The sequence below is a fragment of the Amia ocellicauda genome, chromosome 10 (assembly GCF_036373705.1).
Source record: "Amia ocellicauda isolate fAmiCal2 chromosome 10, fAmiCal2.hap1, whole genome shotgun sequence".
In the NCBI taxonomy this organism is placed as follows: domain Eukaryota; kingdom Metazoa; phylum Chordata; class Actinopteri; order Amiiformes; family Amiidae; genus Amia; species Amia ocellicauda.
In genome coordinates, this window is record NC_089859.1 from 5,897,826 (window position 1) to 5,911,449 (window position 13,624).

Below are 13,624 nucleotides of genomic sequence, written 5' to 3' on the forward strand. Positions count from 1 at the left end.
GTGTGTGTAGGCTACATCCACACGTTTCCCCCCCCCTTAATAAGTGCCTATACAAACCGGTGTTTTCACCACTCAATGGCATATGCAGCTCTTGTGCAACCACCTAAAGATGAGTAAGAAATCAAATGACTTGAGTTGCAAACCATGGGAAAGAAGCATGCAAAAAGACTGCTCCGTCATCCAGTGCAGAAACTCTTTGCAAAAACACACATCTACCTTGCGTAGACTCAGCCACATTGGTCTGACGAAGTGCTACCGAAAATGACCACGTCTCCCTTAAAAACGACATCAGCATGTATTAGTAAAGCGAACAGTGCCCCCTCTCACTCGCATGCATGAATGTAGGTGCCAGGAAAGAGACGCTCGCACAAACAGGCCAGTATGGCTTTAAGGAGCAATCCACGATTTGTATTATAGTCGTGGGCTCCTCCTTCCCCCATGATGTCAAACGGAGGAGGACTGCTCGGCAGTACTAAGGGGCTGAGTTCATCCAGCACAGCTGAGACACACAGAAAGCGCACAGCACTTCATTGAGCAACTTCTCAGAGTGATGCTGCACCCCTGCTCCATTGGGGGACGTCTGCACTAACTGCTGCCCACATCCACCTCCTGCAAACAGCATCTGGGCGGCGTGCATTTCGCAAAGATTTGGTGGTTTTTTTATTGTGTGTATTCTTCTTCAGAGAAAATAGTTATTTGCAGCGCTTTTGAGACTGTAATGCCGTCTGCAACGTAAAACGTGGATCTGATACAAATGTGCACAAGTACAGACAAACTGTCAATTGTGCAGATCGAGGAAAAGGACTAAAGAGCGGTTGCATGATGTTGTACTATTAATGCACACTTGACACCCCCTGTACTGCGCTATAAAACCAGGCGACTTGGACCACCGCTGTCACTGTTTGATATTGGGATTGCATTGCAAATTGCACGGGCTATCTGAAGAGGAATTATCTTTTTTTCTCTCTTTTGTTTCGTTGTTTTTTTTTTTTGTGTGTGTATGTGTGTATATATTTTTTTTCCTTCTAACACAGAATCTGACAGTCATGTATTTCTTCTTACGGTTTTGGACCATAGACTTCTAAATAAATGGCTCTTTTGCAGTAGTTGGATTTAATTTGGTGTGTTGTTTTTTTAATTTGTTTTTTTGTTGCCTGAGAGGAGCGTCCCTCTCTTTTCCTCATTTTTTTATTTTATTTTTTCCCTTCAGTCCCATGCATGGTGCAGAATCTTTTAAAGCACTGATGTCACTACGTGCCGCGGATTGCAAATAATCTGGCACATTTGCTTAAAGGATTTCAAGGTAAGAACCATGTTTAACATGCATTTACATTTTCTGTGAGATTCGTGTATTGTTGAAACAAAATCACTTGTGGTTTTGGCCACAAAATAATGAAGCTCATTGACCTCAGAGTGCAAGACTCTTCCCTTATACTTGAACAGCATGCTAACCAATATTGAAGACAATAAATTGCCTCACTTTAGCAGCAAAAGTTAAAGCTGTCCTGTGCATCACCTAGTAAGACTGATAACACAAAGTGTGCACATGTGAAAAATGTCTAGCGGCTGGGGGATACTTGAATACACGAGTCATACTTTGGAAGTAATCGATTTATTAAAATCATAATTGCTGAGGAGAGGTTTCAGGTATACGGACATTGCAGTCCTATTACAACAGTAGGCTGCATATGTACATGTATAATCTGTAAAAACGCACATAGCCTACATCATATACATGCGAAGTGTTGCATTTGGGTATGCATTTATTTTCAGGGGAAAAGTGCAAGCTAGGTGGTTGCTCATATCTTACCGAGAAGGAAGAGAAGTGGTTAGCTGGTATTAACCCAGGGAAATCGTGTAGTGGAGGCTGGCAAGAAAACATGCATAATGCTAATATTGATAATAATCATATAGCGAAGTACCAATAGTTGTAATGAAATCGGTCTGTGTGGGGATGGTGGCTTTGAGGGGCACCGGGGGAGCAGCCGCTCAGCGCATCCCATGCGGCGGGTTGCGGGTCGTGACGCTGCCGGTACCGGTGCACCCGGCTCGGTCCTCCGCAGCTGGAGTTACAGTCCGCATTGGACAGTGTGGTTTAGGCTGAGGACAGTAGATGTCTCTCACAAAATAAGCCTCGGTCCGAAATCAAAGGCACCAGAAGCAAAGGGCAATGACCGCAATGCCCGCGCCACTCCGGCAGCAGACACAGTGCCGGTCACCGGGGTGTGTGCTGGGCTTGGACCGGCTGAGACCCGCACCGTCTCCGGGCTGGCGGCTACCTGTGGGCTCGTCTGTCTCCGTGCGTCCGCAATAAGCGGCATGCAGACGTGACCGTGGCCGCACAGAGGAGCGCACATCCCGCAGCGCGGCGGCTCTGCCACGGCCACTCGCACCAGCGCGGCAGATGCCCATTCGTACACCAGTATACACCAGTTATACACCAGTATAAGTCTTCACACTTACAGGGACATTGTAAATAACCCGAAGATGCATTTTAGATGCCGCGATCACTGCGCCGCACACTGAATAGGATTGTTCAGCATCCGAGCAGCCCGAGAAATAAGTGACCCGGAGCCCCAACAGCCTCAACATCCGCGGCTTGAAGATGAGCAACTGAGATCAAACTCGCACTGTTCAGAAATGAACTTCATTTAAATGCATATCGCAGAAATACAGCACTAAACATAAAAGAAACCATCGTATGCATTAAGACGGGTTTCTGTTATCCTCAATGCAGCGTTGCAACCCGTGATCATATCTCTAAATCACTGTTTAAATATAAGTTTTCTACTGGCGCATCTTTATTATGGATTGCATAATTATTTGCATTGTAAGGAATCGGGTAATTCACATGCATTTGTTCTCAGCAAATCTTACACTTCACTGTTAGTTTTCTAATTTCCTTATTTTGAGACACTAATAGGCTTTTAACATGAGTTTCTTCTGCAAGAGAAATAAGGGATTATATATTATTTTTAACCCCCACACATTACAAAACGGTGCACTGGCATAGCATTTTCTTACTTGCCAACATCACCTGTGTTTTGCAAAATAAATCATAGATGAAGTTTTAATTAGTTGGCAGCCATGTATTTACACTTGCCTTTGCTGCCAAGGAGATATGCACAATAGTGAAATTACAAGGCATTCAATAGCGAGCATATAATTTGCCCTTTGAACATGATCGAGACAATTCAGTTATGTAGCCTTATCATTGTATGCTTTGTTATTATTCTCTGATCTTCTTTTTGTACCTAGATGAAAGATATTGTATTTGTATACATCACACATAAAGAAGTTTTCAGTGATGGGCTTATATTACAGCATTACAACTAGATAACCCCATTTCTAGAACAAATAGCATGGACCTTGTGCTTCTAAAAGGCACCTGAATACATTATATGGATATAATGCACCACCAAATATCCCCTAACTATGAACAGCAGACCCTTTTTTCTAGGGGTACACGTTGAAGCTTCAGATATCTGTCATGGCTTGGTACTGCTAGTACAGAATTGTTTGAGAAAGTCTAGGGCAAAGCAGCCCTTCCTGTACTGGTGTATTTGAAGTTTCCATATTTGTAATGCAAATACAAAAACAAAGAACGCAACAACAAACACATGGCTGCAACCTTGTGTATGTTTCTACCTGACCTAAAGGTGTGCAAATAAACAGGACATTAGAAATAAGCAGTAATATCTTTGAATGCCAGTCACCGTTCAGAACCAAGCCCCTCATCCACAATGACAAGCACAGCGGTCTGTCGGCAGTTGTGCTCTCTGAAGTTTGGTAAATGGACACATTTGGAGGCTGAATGTTCATTTTAAAAGACTAACTAACAGATCACATTTCCCCCTGGGTAACGGGCTTTCTGAAGATGTAATGATTCTGTCATTCAACGCAGGAGTTAGATGTGGAGATTCGGTTTACTTTTTATGGAACAGGACAAGGGCTGAAAAGAGAAGAACTAAAGCGGGTACTCAAGTCCAGCGTACGTTTATCTGGAAAGGAAAATACTGTCTTTTCTGGCAGGTCCCTTTCATTTCCATCATTTTTCATTCGAATGTTAGTGGTCCATGCTTATGCACATGGGTAACAAGATAATTAGAAAACGGGTTACAGGGTCTCTGTTCCAACATCACCAAGCCCCCCCCCCCACCAGCCTTTTCCCTCCTTAAACTCAAATCACTTCCCATAGATGCAGGGATAATTTAAATGCAGTGAAACACTGTCTCCGTGGATTGGTTTCATACATCACAGCTCTTGCAGAAAGGAGATCAAAGATATGAACCAGAAGTCTTTTACATAGTGTGTATGCAGCATCAATCTGCGTTATACAGAAGTGGCGGCAGAGTTATGAGGATCAATAATTTCTGTTCTATGTATGTAGTAGACATTTCTATTAAAGGGATTTGGCTGAGGAGAGGGGCTGGTTGGGGGGTCATTGTGGGCAGAGCTCCACAAAGCAGGTGAGATTGAGAAATTACAGCACTGTGTTTTCTGTCACATACGGAATTACAGATTTAAGACCTCAGAGGGGAAAGCAATTCCTTTAGAGGGGTGCTGCAGGGTAACTTAGCTTAAGATGCATTTCTTTTTTTCCCCTCTCTTTTACTTAGAAATGCATTTTGAATTCTTAAGGAAATCCAGTGATTTTTAAAGAGCTGCAGAAATAAAATAGGCACCGATGACCCCATCAAAATAAAACAGTGAATGTGGAGGAAATTGCTTCATATATCCGAAGACATCTTGGTCAGGGTTATTAATGCATGATTGAGGTTGGATTTTGTGCTATAGTAAAGAGTGAATTTGCTAAATACATTTTACATAATGTATCTGAAAAGAAATGGGCTGTATTCTAATTGTTTTAGATGAAACTGTCCTGCTATATTACATCAAGGTACCGTTTATTCATAACGAACAGTCAATGGTATTCTCTCTGTAATTGCTAGAGAGGGCTTTGTTTGCCTTCATACCTAGGATATTGAGAGACTTCTTTTGGGTGTATTTCACATGCGATTACATATTTGGTGAGCAAATCTAAATCTAAATCGATGATCAAATGACTTTTTTTTTTAGATACTCTGAGTGTCTTCTCACGGATTAGTCTCATGAGGCTTCCCGTTCCTTATGGATGCACGGATAATTTTTAATAGAATTCCATTATTCTAATGTTTCGCGTAGGAGGGTACAGTTTATTTTTAAGAGACTCATATCCTGCAGTTTAAAGCAGTGCACATATCTATTCTAGTTCATGGTCATTTTGTGCATTAAAATGAACATGGGAGACTAATATCTTATTTGTAACCGCAGTGCTTTTAAGCCGTACAGTAAGTTCTTTGATCATCTCCTGCCAGTTTCCTGTAGACTGCCCTCTAGGGGCTGATTAAATATCATTCACTCATTGGGCCCCTGATTGCTTGAGGTAACCGGTCACTCTCAGTCCTAAACCTTTGAGCAGCATTCGCAGAATAACTAGCTTGTGAAATACAGTGTTTTCACTTCTTCACTTCTGTCTCCCTGAACAGGCATGTTTCCCACACCGTAGCTATCAGATTTAGATTTCTTCTTTATCTTTTCCTTTCTTTCAATTTACACGGACTAATTGTCAGTTTGAGCATTGCAGCTTATTCAGACTTTCAAATACTACGTGAAATAAAAACCCCAGCTTGGCGTTGCTTGGTAGTTTGTAACTATTCAGTATTGGAGAGTAAAAGGATGTTGCCTGCAGCAGCTGACTAAAAATATATCTGCTTAAAGGTGAACATAAATTGGTCCCTATGTTCTAAAAAGGTCGTCAGATCCTTTTCTCCGCCCTGAAGAAAAACAAAAGATTAGACCTCAGATGCAAAGAAAAGTTTTGTCAGAAGGAATTTATTATGAAATGCCTTTTTTTTTTAATACCAGATGACGGAGGGTGTACAGGAGGCAAGCATCGATTTAAAATGTTTAGAGAGGAAAAACTAAATACAAAAATAAACAAAACCTTGACTTGCTTTCCTGTTTTAAAACCATCTTCATCTGTCAAATAATTTAAGGTTCGTGTAACAAATACTGGCAAAAACCAACAGACAAACGCAAGCAATGCCAAGAATTACCGAATTACGTCTACAAATGAAGGCCTCAACCAAAAACTGTTCACTTACTGGAACAGCTTTGAAATCTTGTAGCTATCCATATTGCCTTTTTTTTTTTTTTTTTAGTATATTTAAGCATATTGCGTGGGACAGAGACCAAATCCTATTTATGAACGGCATAAAATGTATCTGTGGCCCTTTGAAGAGAATGGATGTTAAACTGGTGCTATTGCTCGTTTTTAGTTACTCTTTCAATTATATTGAAACAGGAGGAGGGTCGGAGAGGTTGTGCCTCTGAGTGGAGGAACAGAAGGAGACTAGATTCAGTGACACACCGATATTGGAGGCATTGTGGGTTTGGCAGCAGCCACTACATTACGGCCTGTATTTATCATCAGGGCACTTTGGTGTACGCTGATAAGTTCATGGCAGCCTTTCCGGGGACCATTGTCAGTTTTACAAATTCCCGAAGAATCATCCACTAGTCTCCCCTGACGGGTCGATAAGGAAACTGCAAGGTGGTAGATCCTAAAGAGAAATTAATTGATCATTTTAGTGGGCCTCTCTGTCAGTCTGCCCAGGATCTCCCTCGCTGTTACAAAGTCGGCATGTACTTGAAGCGCCGTGGAGCGAGGGGTATATTTACAGTTGCTTGCTTTGAATCCCATGCAAGTCACATCAGTGTTACATCGTATGCTCTCTCCTTGCTAATTGCCTTGTCAGTCTGCGAATCTCTGTAAGTAGATTATACTTTAGCCCCGCTCTGACAAAGCACAGTTTGAAGCCTTTCCAGTTCTTGTCTGTCCTGCGCGGCTGCAGCATCTCTTTTGTAATGTATTCCTGCTCATCTTAATTGGGGGTAAGTTCATGAATCTTTGTTTCATTGCCTTATCGTCGGTCTAATTTGATGTTTGTTGAGTTTTAGGGAACAAAGGGTGCCAAGAAGCAGCGTACGATTTGTCCCTGTTGTACAAAAATAAGAGAAGGCTGTGTAATTTATTTAGTTTCCAGTAAACTGCTTTTGATGATCTGTTTTTCTATTTATATTGTGATGTCTTTCATTGGATGCAAACAAACAAAAAAAAAGACCGGTGAGGCAAAAGCTTTTAGATCATATTTCTGATTCGTAGAATGCCAATTCGAGTCAGAAAATTGCAAAGCAGAGTATTATTTGTGTCTGGCTGCTTTTCCAAAATCATGAACCCTAATAGAATGTTAATTTTGAGGTTTTAATTGGGATTGATGCTGCTAGCGAGATCCACATTTCACATCGTTGTTTTGTGTAGCATAATTTGTTTAGTTTTATTTATTATTATGATGCTTTATTCCAGTAGCATACGACTGTGCTAGGAAAATTATAGGGTTTAATTTGAATTTCCAGAAGGGCACTTATTTTAATTTATTCAAAAACATTGTTTGCGGACTGTTTTGTAGCATATATTATGGGTTGTGGTGTACTCCTCTGCTTTCGTAGCCTTTCACTCTTAATTTCTTTGTAAAGGCATCTCTCTTTTAGACTTCAGTTCTGTCGAGCAGTAAAAGCAGGTTGGCTGCTTCTGAATAGGATTTGTTTTTATCTCGGACTGTAGAAATTGACAGTTTATTGACAGCAAAGTGTTTTGTACAGTCATGCCCATTTCAGTTTCATTACCACAATTATTATTATATACAAAAAAAAAGCAGTTTACAGAGTACAGTTTGCTGAAGTCATTCTACTCTAAACATGTAGAGTAATTCCATCCAATGTGTGCCCCGAAAACCAGGCTTAAAGATCTGCCGGAGAAGAAAGGTGATTTTTCTGCAGCAAATTTTTAATAATAAAGACGGGCAGCTATGTCCATCACATTGTCATGTAAAGTGATCTGTGCCTCGGCGTAGCTCTTAGACCCTGGCTCCAGTGAATGAGCGCGTTTTTTTTATGCATGCTAGATTAAGTCATCGCTTTGTGGCTCAAAATAGCTTTTAGAGATCAGAGAAAAGTAAGCAAGGAAGATAGCCTTACCGACCTTTCTTGCGTTATTCTTTTTTCTTTCATTTAGCTTTTAGTAAATCTTCATTTCTCATGGCTGGCCCCTCTATATTTGCTTTAGCTGAGAATGTCACTGCATTGCCTTTTAAATCTGCTAATGGCTCCAGTTTCTACTTACAGTTGGTCTAATTCTGAACTCGACATGTATTTCCACTGCACATTATGAAACAAACTGTACAGCTTTCAGGGAGTTGTGTTACCCTAAATGCTGCGCTTGGCTACGTCTTTCAGATAAAATACTGTTCCCTGACAAGAGCCCAGTGAAACAGAAAGAGCTCCTGCAAAACTAGAGTATATATGAAAACAGCCAGGGATGAGATGGTCGTTCCTTAAGGAGTTCACAGATCCAAGCTTCATATCTCCCTTGACACCCAGCTTCGCTTGCAACTTGGATACACCTGGCACAAGCCTCGGCTCTGGGGGACTGTGTTGTGTTTGTTTTTGTTTTTTTAATTCTATGTCATTAGTTCAGAATCAAAACTACCTTGGGGGAGGTGTTCACATTAGTTTAATACATCATCTCGCGGTGAGGAGGCAAGTCTACCTTGGGCACATATTTACCCCTGTCAGGAAAGGGGTATTTAACGGTGACATTCGCTAATAACAAATAAACCCGTTTCTCAGAAAAAGGGTAGATTCCCAGAAGCACCCACAGACTGTGACGCCTTGGCCTCTGCAATCTTGATTGAGAAAGGTCAAGAAATAGTTTAAGGTGAACAGCAGGCAATTTGTACGCTTCCACGACATCTAATTGAACCCTATCTATGACCAAAGTTGCCCGATATGCCTTTACGGGGCTTAGACTGTGAAAAATATCGCAGAGAAGTTGATTTTAATACTCTGAAAGATGAAAATTGCTTTCCAATGTGATCTTTCATGTAGCACACTGTATTCCTCCATAGCAAATATATAATGCTTCTTTTGGATGATGGCTTGGACCCACAAATTGATAAGATGGCATGTTGTAGCTAGTAGTTGCAGTCTTCTTAATATGGACCATAAACAACGGTTAGGGAACAAATTGTAGGATTTGACAGCCAGCGTGAACGTAGGGCTATCGCTAGTTCCTTGTCTAGCTTGATCAAAACAGGTTTTAATTAGTTTTTCATTTCTCTACTAATAAGTTGCTCCCCTTGCAGAAAAGTGATGTTAGCGTGGTGTTAAATGTCAAAACTTGCCGTGAAAGTCCCCATAGCAAATGCATTACAGCCATAATTAGTGCCTGAAAGAGATGATGTCGTCCGTTGTACCTGTCATGTAGACCAGCGTTTTAATGCTGTTTTTTTTCATTTTTTTTTTCAGTTCATTCATTCCTGTTTGGTACGTGTTACTTTTTCTCTCATGATGATTAGAGAATATATTTATTGAGATGAGAACTGACCTGTTAAGATGAAAAGAGCTTCTTCCTCCTACTGTATATAACTTGTTAAAGTCTTTAACCTCCCACGCAGTATACATTTAATTAGCTATTTGGACTGATGATACATGCTTTTTTGAAGTGAGGTTTTATTCTGTTTCAATGGAGAATATCAACTGTATTATTTATACATTTGTGACACGCTACTAAGAGAATGAGATTGTATGCTGTATACTATTATAATTATGCTGTTCTCTCCATAGACTATATACAACTTAATCTATTTTAGGTTTTCACCTGTTTCCTTTTCCTTGGTAGAGCATGGGTCAGCCATAGTTTGCATGCTCTCCCAACTCCAAGCCTGCTTAATCACCTTGCATCTGAATGTGGATTTTTGAATTAATCGATTTGTGGATTGGAAGGAGCATAGTTTCAGGTTTCTTTCCATTCCCTTAGTGTTATGACAGGAATATGTGTGCGAATGTAATGTATCGCTGCGAAGTCCAATGCTCCCCCTACAAAAATACATTTCTTATAGGAGATGTGAGATGTTATGACAACACCTCCAATTTGCAGGATGCTTCACGGCACCAAGCAAAAGAGTGGTGGCTTCTGTTTAATTATTCATGTGATGAATTTGATTTATTATTTATTTAATTGGATTCAAAAAGTACATTTTGTCCTGAGAAATTGAAGTGTTTCAGGCATAGGTGACAGAATACAATACAAGTATACTGAGCGCTTTGCAACAGGTTTATAAGTGACCCCGTGTGGTGTTTCTTTGGCACATGCCACATAGTCCTTCTGCAATTAGTGTGCATCTCCTACGTACAGCTAATCAATGACCTCATCTACGAATTTGACGTTCCAATGCACTGCACTAATTTGACAATCGTGTCAGATTGAGAACCCATGAGCTTTTCACTCCCAACACATTGTACGGACCTGTTAATGATACACACACCTTCAGTTCTCATTTCAAATGCTTTTCATTGCACAAAGACATATAGGGGGAAAAAAATAACAAAATAATAAAAATAATAATAATAAAATACAACCTTGTTATGAAAGCTTTTGGACACCAATCAAAGATGCCTCACCTGTCAGTGCACACAGGTACTCATATTTGTTAAAACAATTTATTTAGAAATTACATTCTGATGCATCCACTTGTTATTGAAGTATATAGTTGTGATTTGAAACTACTGTGGATCTGACTGCTGGGTTATTATCCTTAAATGCCAGATTAATCCTTGAGGTTAATGGACCTTTTTGCTTGCATTACCAAACACACACAAAATAAAAACATCTGAGCATGTATTTCCATGTTTAATTGTTGTTGAGACAATAACCCCATTCTGAAAATATTTAAAGTGCTGTAATCACATTAATGTATATAATAATAGCTGCACATGGTTATTTATGGAAATATATGTCATGTTTTACTCATCTTACCAGTATAAAGCACCACCCAAATGGGATGGCAGGAGAGGAAGTGAGGGAATCAAAATACTAAATGTAATTGTAATTGTCCAGGAAATAGAAAGATTGCCCTGAGTACATTCATATGTAATGGTCTGGCTGCGTATACAGATCACTTAACATAAAACAGATGAAGTGAGTTTGCAAAATAGTACCAAGACTCTACATCTCAGTGAATATATAATATTAGCAAAAGTATTGGGAAGGCAGATTTATACCAATAGGCAGCTGTTCACAATGTATTTAACGGGGTATAGACCCACTGTTGGCCTTGATGACGGCTGCAATCAATCTGACAGATGGCTTCAAGAATACTGTCTCATTCCTTCCACCAGTGTGGCTGGAAGTGCAGTGAGAGCAGGAGGTTTCTGAGACCTCTGTCTGATTTGTCATCGTGCTTTATCCCAGCGTGGCTCAGTGCGACTGAGGTCGGTACACTGGGCAGGTCATGGGATGTTTTACACACTGTTCTGCTCAATCCCCGATGTTATATTCAGAGCTGATGTGCAGTTATCATGTTGGTAGAAGCACAGGTCCATAATATTACATTTCATTAACGTTACTATCATATCATAATAAGCGTTGGTGGTCATGGGACCCTTGAAACAGCAACGGCCTCAATATAAGCAGGTTGTTTAATTATTTTGCTCTGGATTTGTTTCACTCATGTAACTATGCAGTACAAAAGCACATCTGTAACCAAACAAGTATTTTTATACAGTGCTGTAACCTCCTTCCAAACTGTCAGATTCCATTGTGCTATGAATTGCCATTTAAATTTGAGGTATAAACGTATTAATCATCGGTTTTACCTCTACAGTAGGGGATGTTTCGAACAGACTGCAGCCGAGGCAGTTATTGGGGAGGGATTTTTTTTTATTTTTATTTTTTTTACTACAAGAACAACATAGCGTAGCAGGATTAAATTTGTAATGTGACTCATTGTCACCCTATAAACTGGTATCCCCACCCCCATCCCACTTCTCTCTACTTCAGTAAAAAAAAAAAAAAGTCTCCCTGGGTTACCCTGAAGGAATGAATGGATGAATGAACGAAGGAGTGAGTCGATGATTGCATAAATTAACTAATTACTCTTTCATGCTCATGCAGTCTGCAGCCGTTTGTGAACAAGGAAGGGTAATTGTGAGAAACTGGGCTGTAGCTTTGTGTGTGTGTGTGTGTGTGTGTGTGTGTGTGTCTGTCTGTAAAGGGACACCAACAAAGACCTGATTATTGTTGACCTTGGAAACATTCTTTGTCCAGAACTAGTTCAGAAGTCAAGGGTCAAGGTCAAGCTCCTTGCTGGGGCTTCCACAGACTGACGCAATGCCATTGGAGAAAAATCCAATCCTCAGACATCATCTGATGTTTTTTCTTTTATCTGGGGAGATACATTACTTGTTCACTCACTCCAGCTGGCTTTTATTAGAGGTGTTGGGTTTAGAGAATCTGTTTCAGAGATGCTATCTTACAAAATGGATTGGAGAAGAGAATAATATGGAAACAATAGCTAATATGTACATTTCAGCAAAGATGTAGCTCCATTTAGTAACCTGACTGAATTAAAAGCAAAGGACCCTTTAACCCCTGAGGGCCAGGGCTGTTCGCATCTGGGGCACATCAATCATATTTAATTTGTTTCTTCTCTTCCGTTCTTTTCACAGCAGTGCTGCAGCCTTACGGAGAAGGCTCTCTTCCCAGCCGAATATGGACTTGGTGTCCGAAGCGTACTTTCTAGTGGTTTTGATAGCCTGCATCGTCTTGCAGTCCTGGGCCCAGGAGAAGGACTACACAGTGCGGGAGGAGCTTCCGGAAAATGTCAGAATCGGCAACCTGCGGAAAGACTTGGACTTGGCATTGGACCCTGACATCAAGCTGTCCTCCCCGCTCCAGTTTAAGTCAGTATACAAGACCGGGGATGTTCCCTTGGTGCGGGTGGAGGCCGACACTGGGGAGATCTTCACCACCTCCAACCGCATCGACCGCGAGAAGCTCTGCTCGGGGATATTCAACGAGAAGCGCTGCTATTACGAGGTGGAGGTGGCCGTGCTGCCGGACGAGATCTTCAGGCTGGTGAAGATCCGGTTCCTGATCGAGGATATCAACGACAACGCGCCGCTTTTCCAGTCCACTGTCATTAACATCTCCATCCCAGAGAATACGGCCATCAATTCCCGCTACCCTATTCCATCTGCTTTCGACCCTGATGTGGGCATCAATGGGATCCGGCAGTACGAACTGGTGAAGGTGAGTTCGCTAAACCAGCCACTCATATTTATGTAGGTGAAAACGTCATGCAGAATTCACATTTTAAGTTCTGTTTTCACTGCATCCTTGTTCAAAGCATTTATGAAAAGACAAAGGAGAATATCTGGTTCAAGAAGTGTGGTATCTGTGTCATTTTTTGGATAAAACAGATTGTTTTTTCCTCACAAGCTTGGATGAAATATCTTTGACTAAAAGCAGCAATCCCACAGAGCTCTTCTGCCTTCTGGAGATTAGCAATCATGTTCTTATGCTGGGATTCTTGACCTCACTCAACGATGGCTTTTTATTGGGGCTGGGGGGGGTCACTAAATGCACTTGCGACAGTCTCTCTGCTCTCACCACAGCGATACCACACTTTCGTTCTATTAAAATGTGATAACAGCTTTTACTATGACATCCATAATGATGGTA

General features: G+C 40.9%; 1 protein-coding gene across 2 annotated transcripts in view; it reads left to right on the plus strand.

Moving 5' to 3' along the window:
- Nucleotides 1-465: 465 nt before the first annotated feature.
- The window catches only part of pcdh11 (protocadherin 11), a 218,091-nt gene continuing 204,932 nt past the window's right edge, over nt 466-13,624 (plus strand). For both annotated transcript variants that reach the window (XM_066714784.1, XM_066714785.1), the window contains exons 1-2: nt 466-1,303; nt 12,610-13,192. In XM_066714784.1, coding sequence (XP_066570881.1) covers nt 12,653-13,192 — 540 coding nt within the window. In that variant the 5' untranslated portion in view covers nt 466-1,303; nt 12,610-12,652. The remainder of the gene's footprint in view (nt 1,304-12,609; nt 13,193-13,624) is intronic.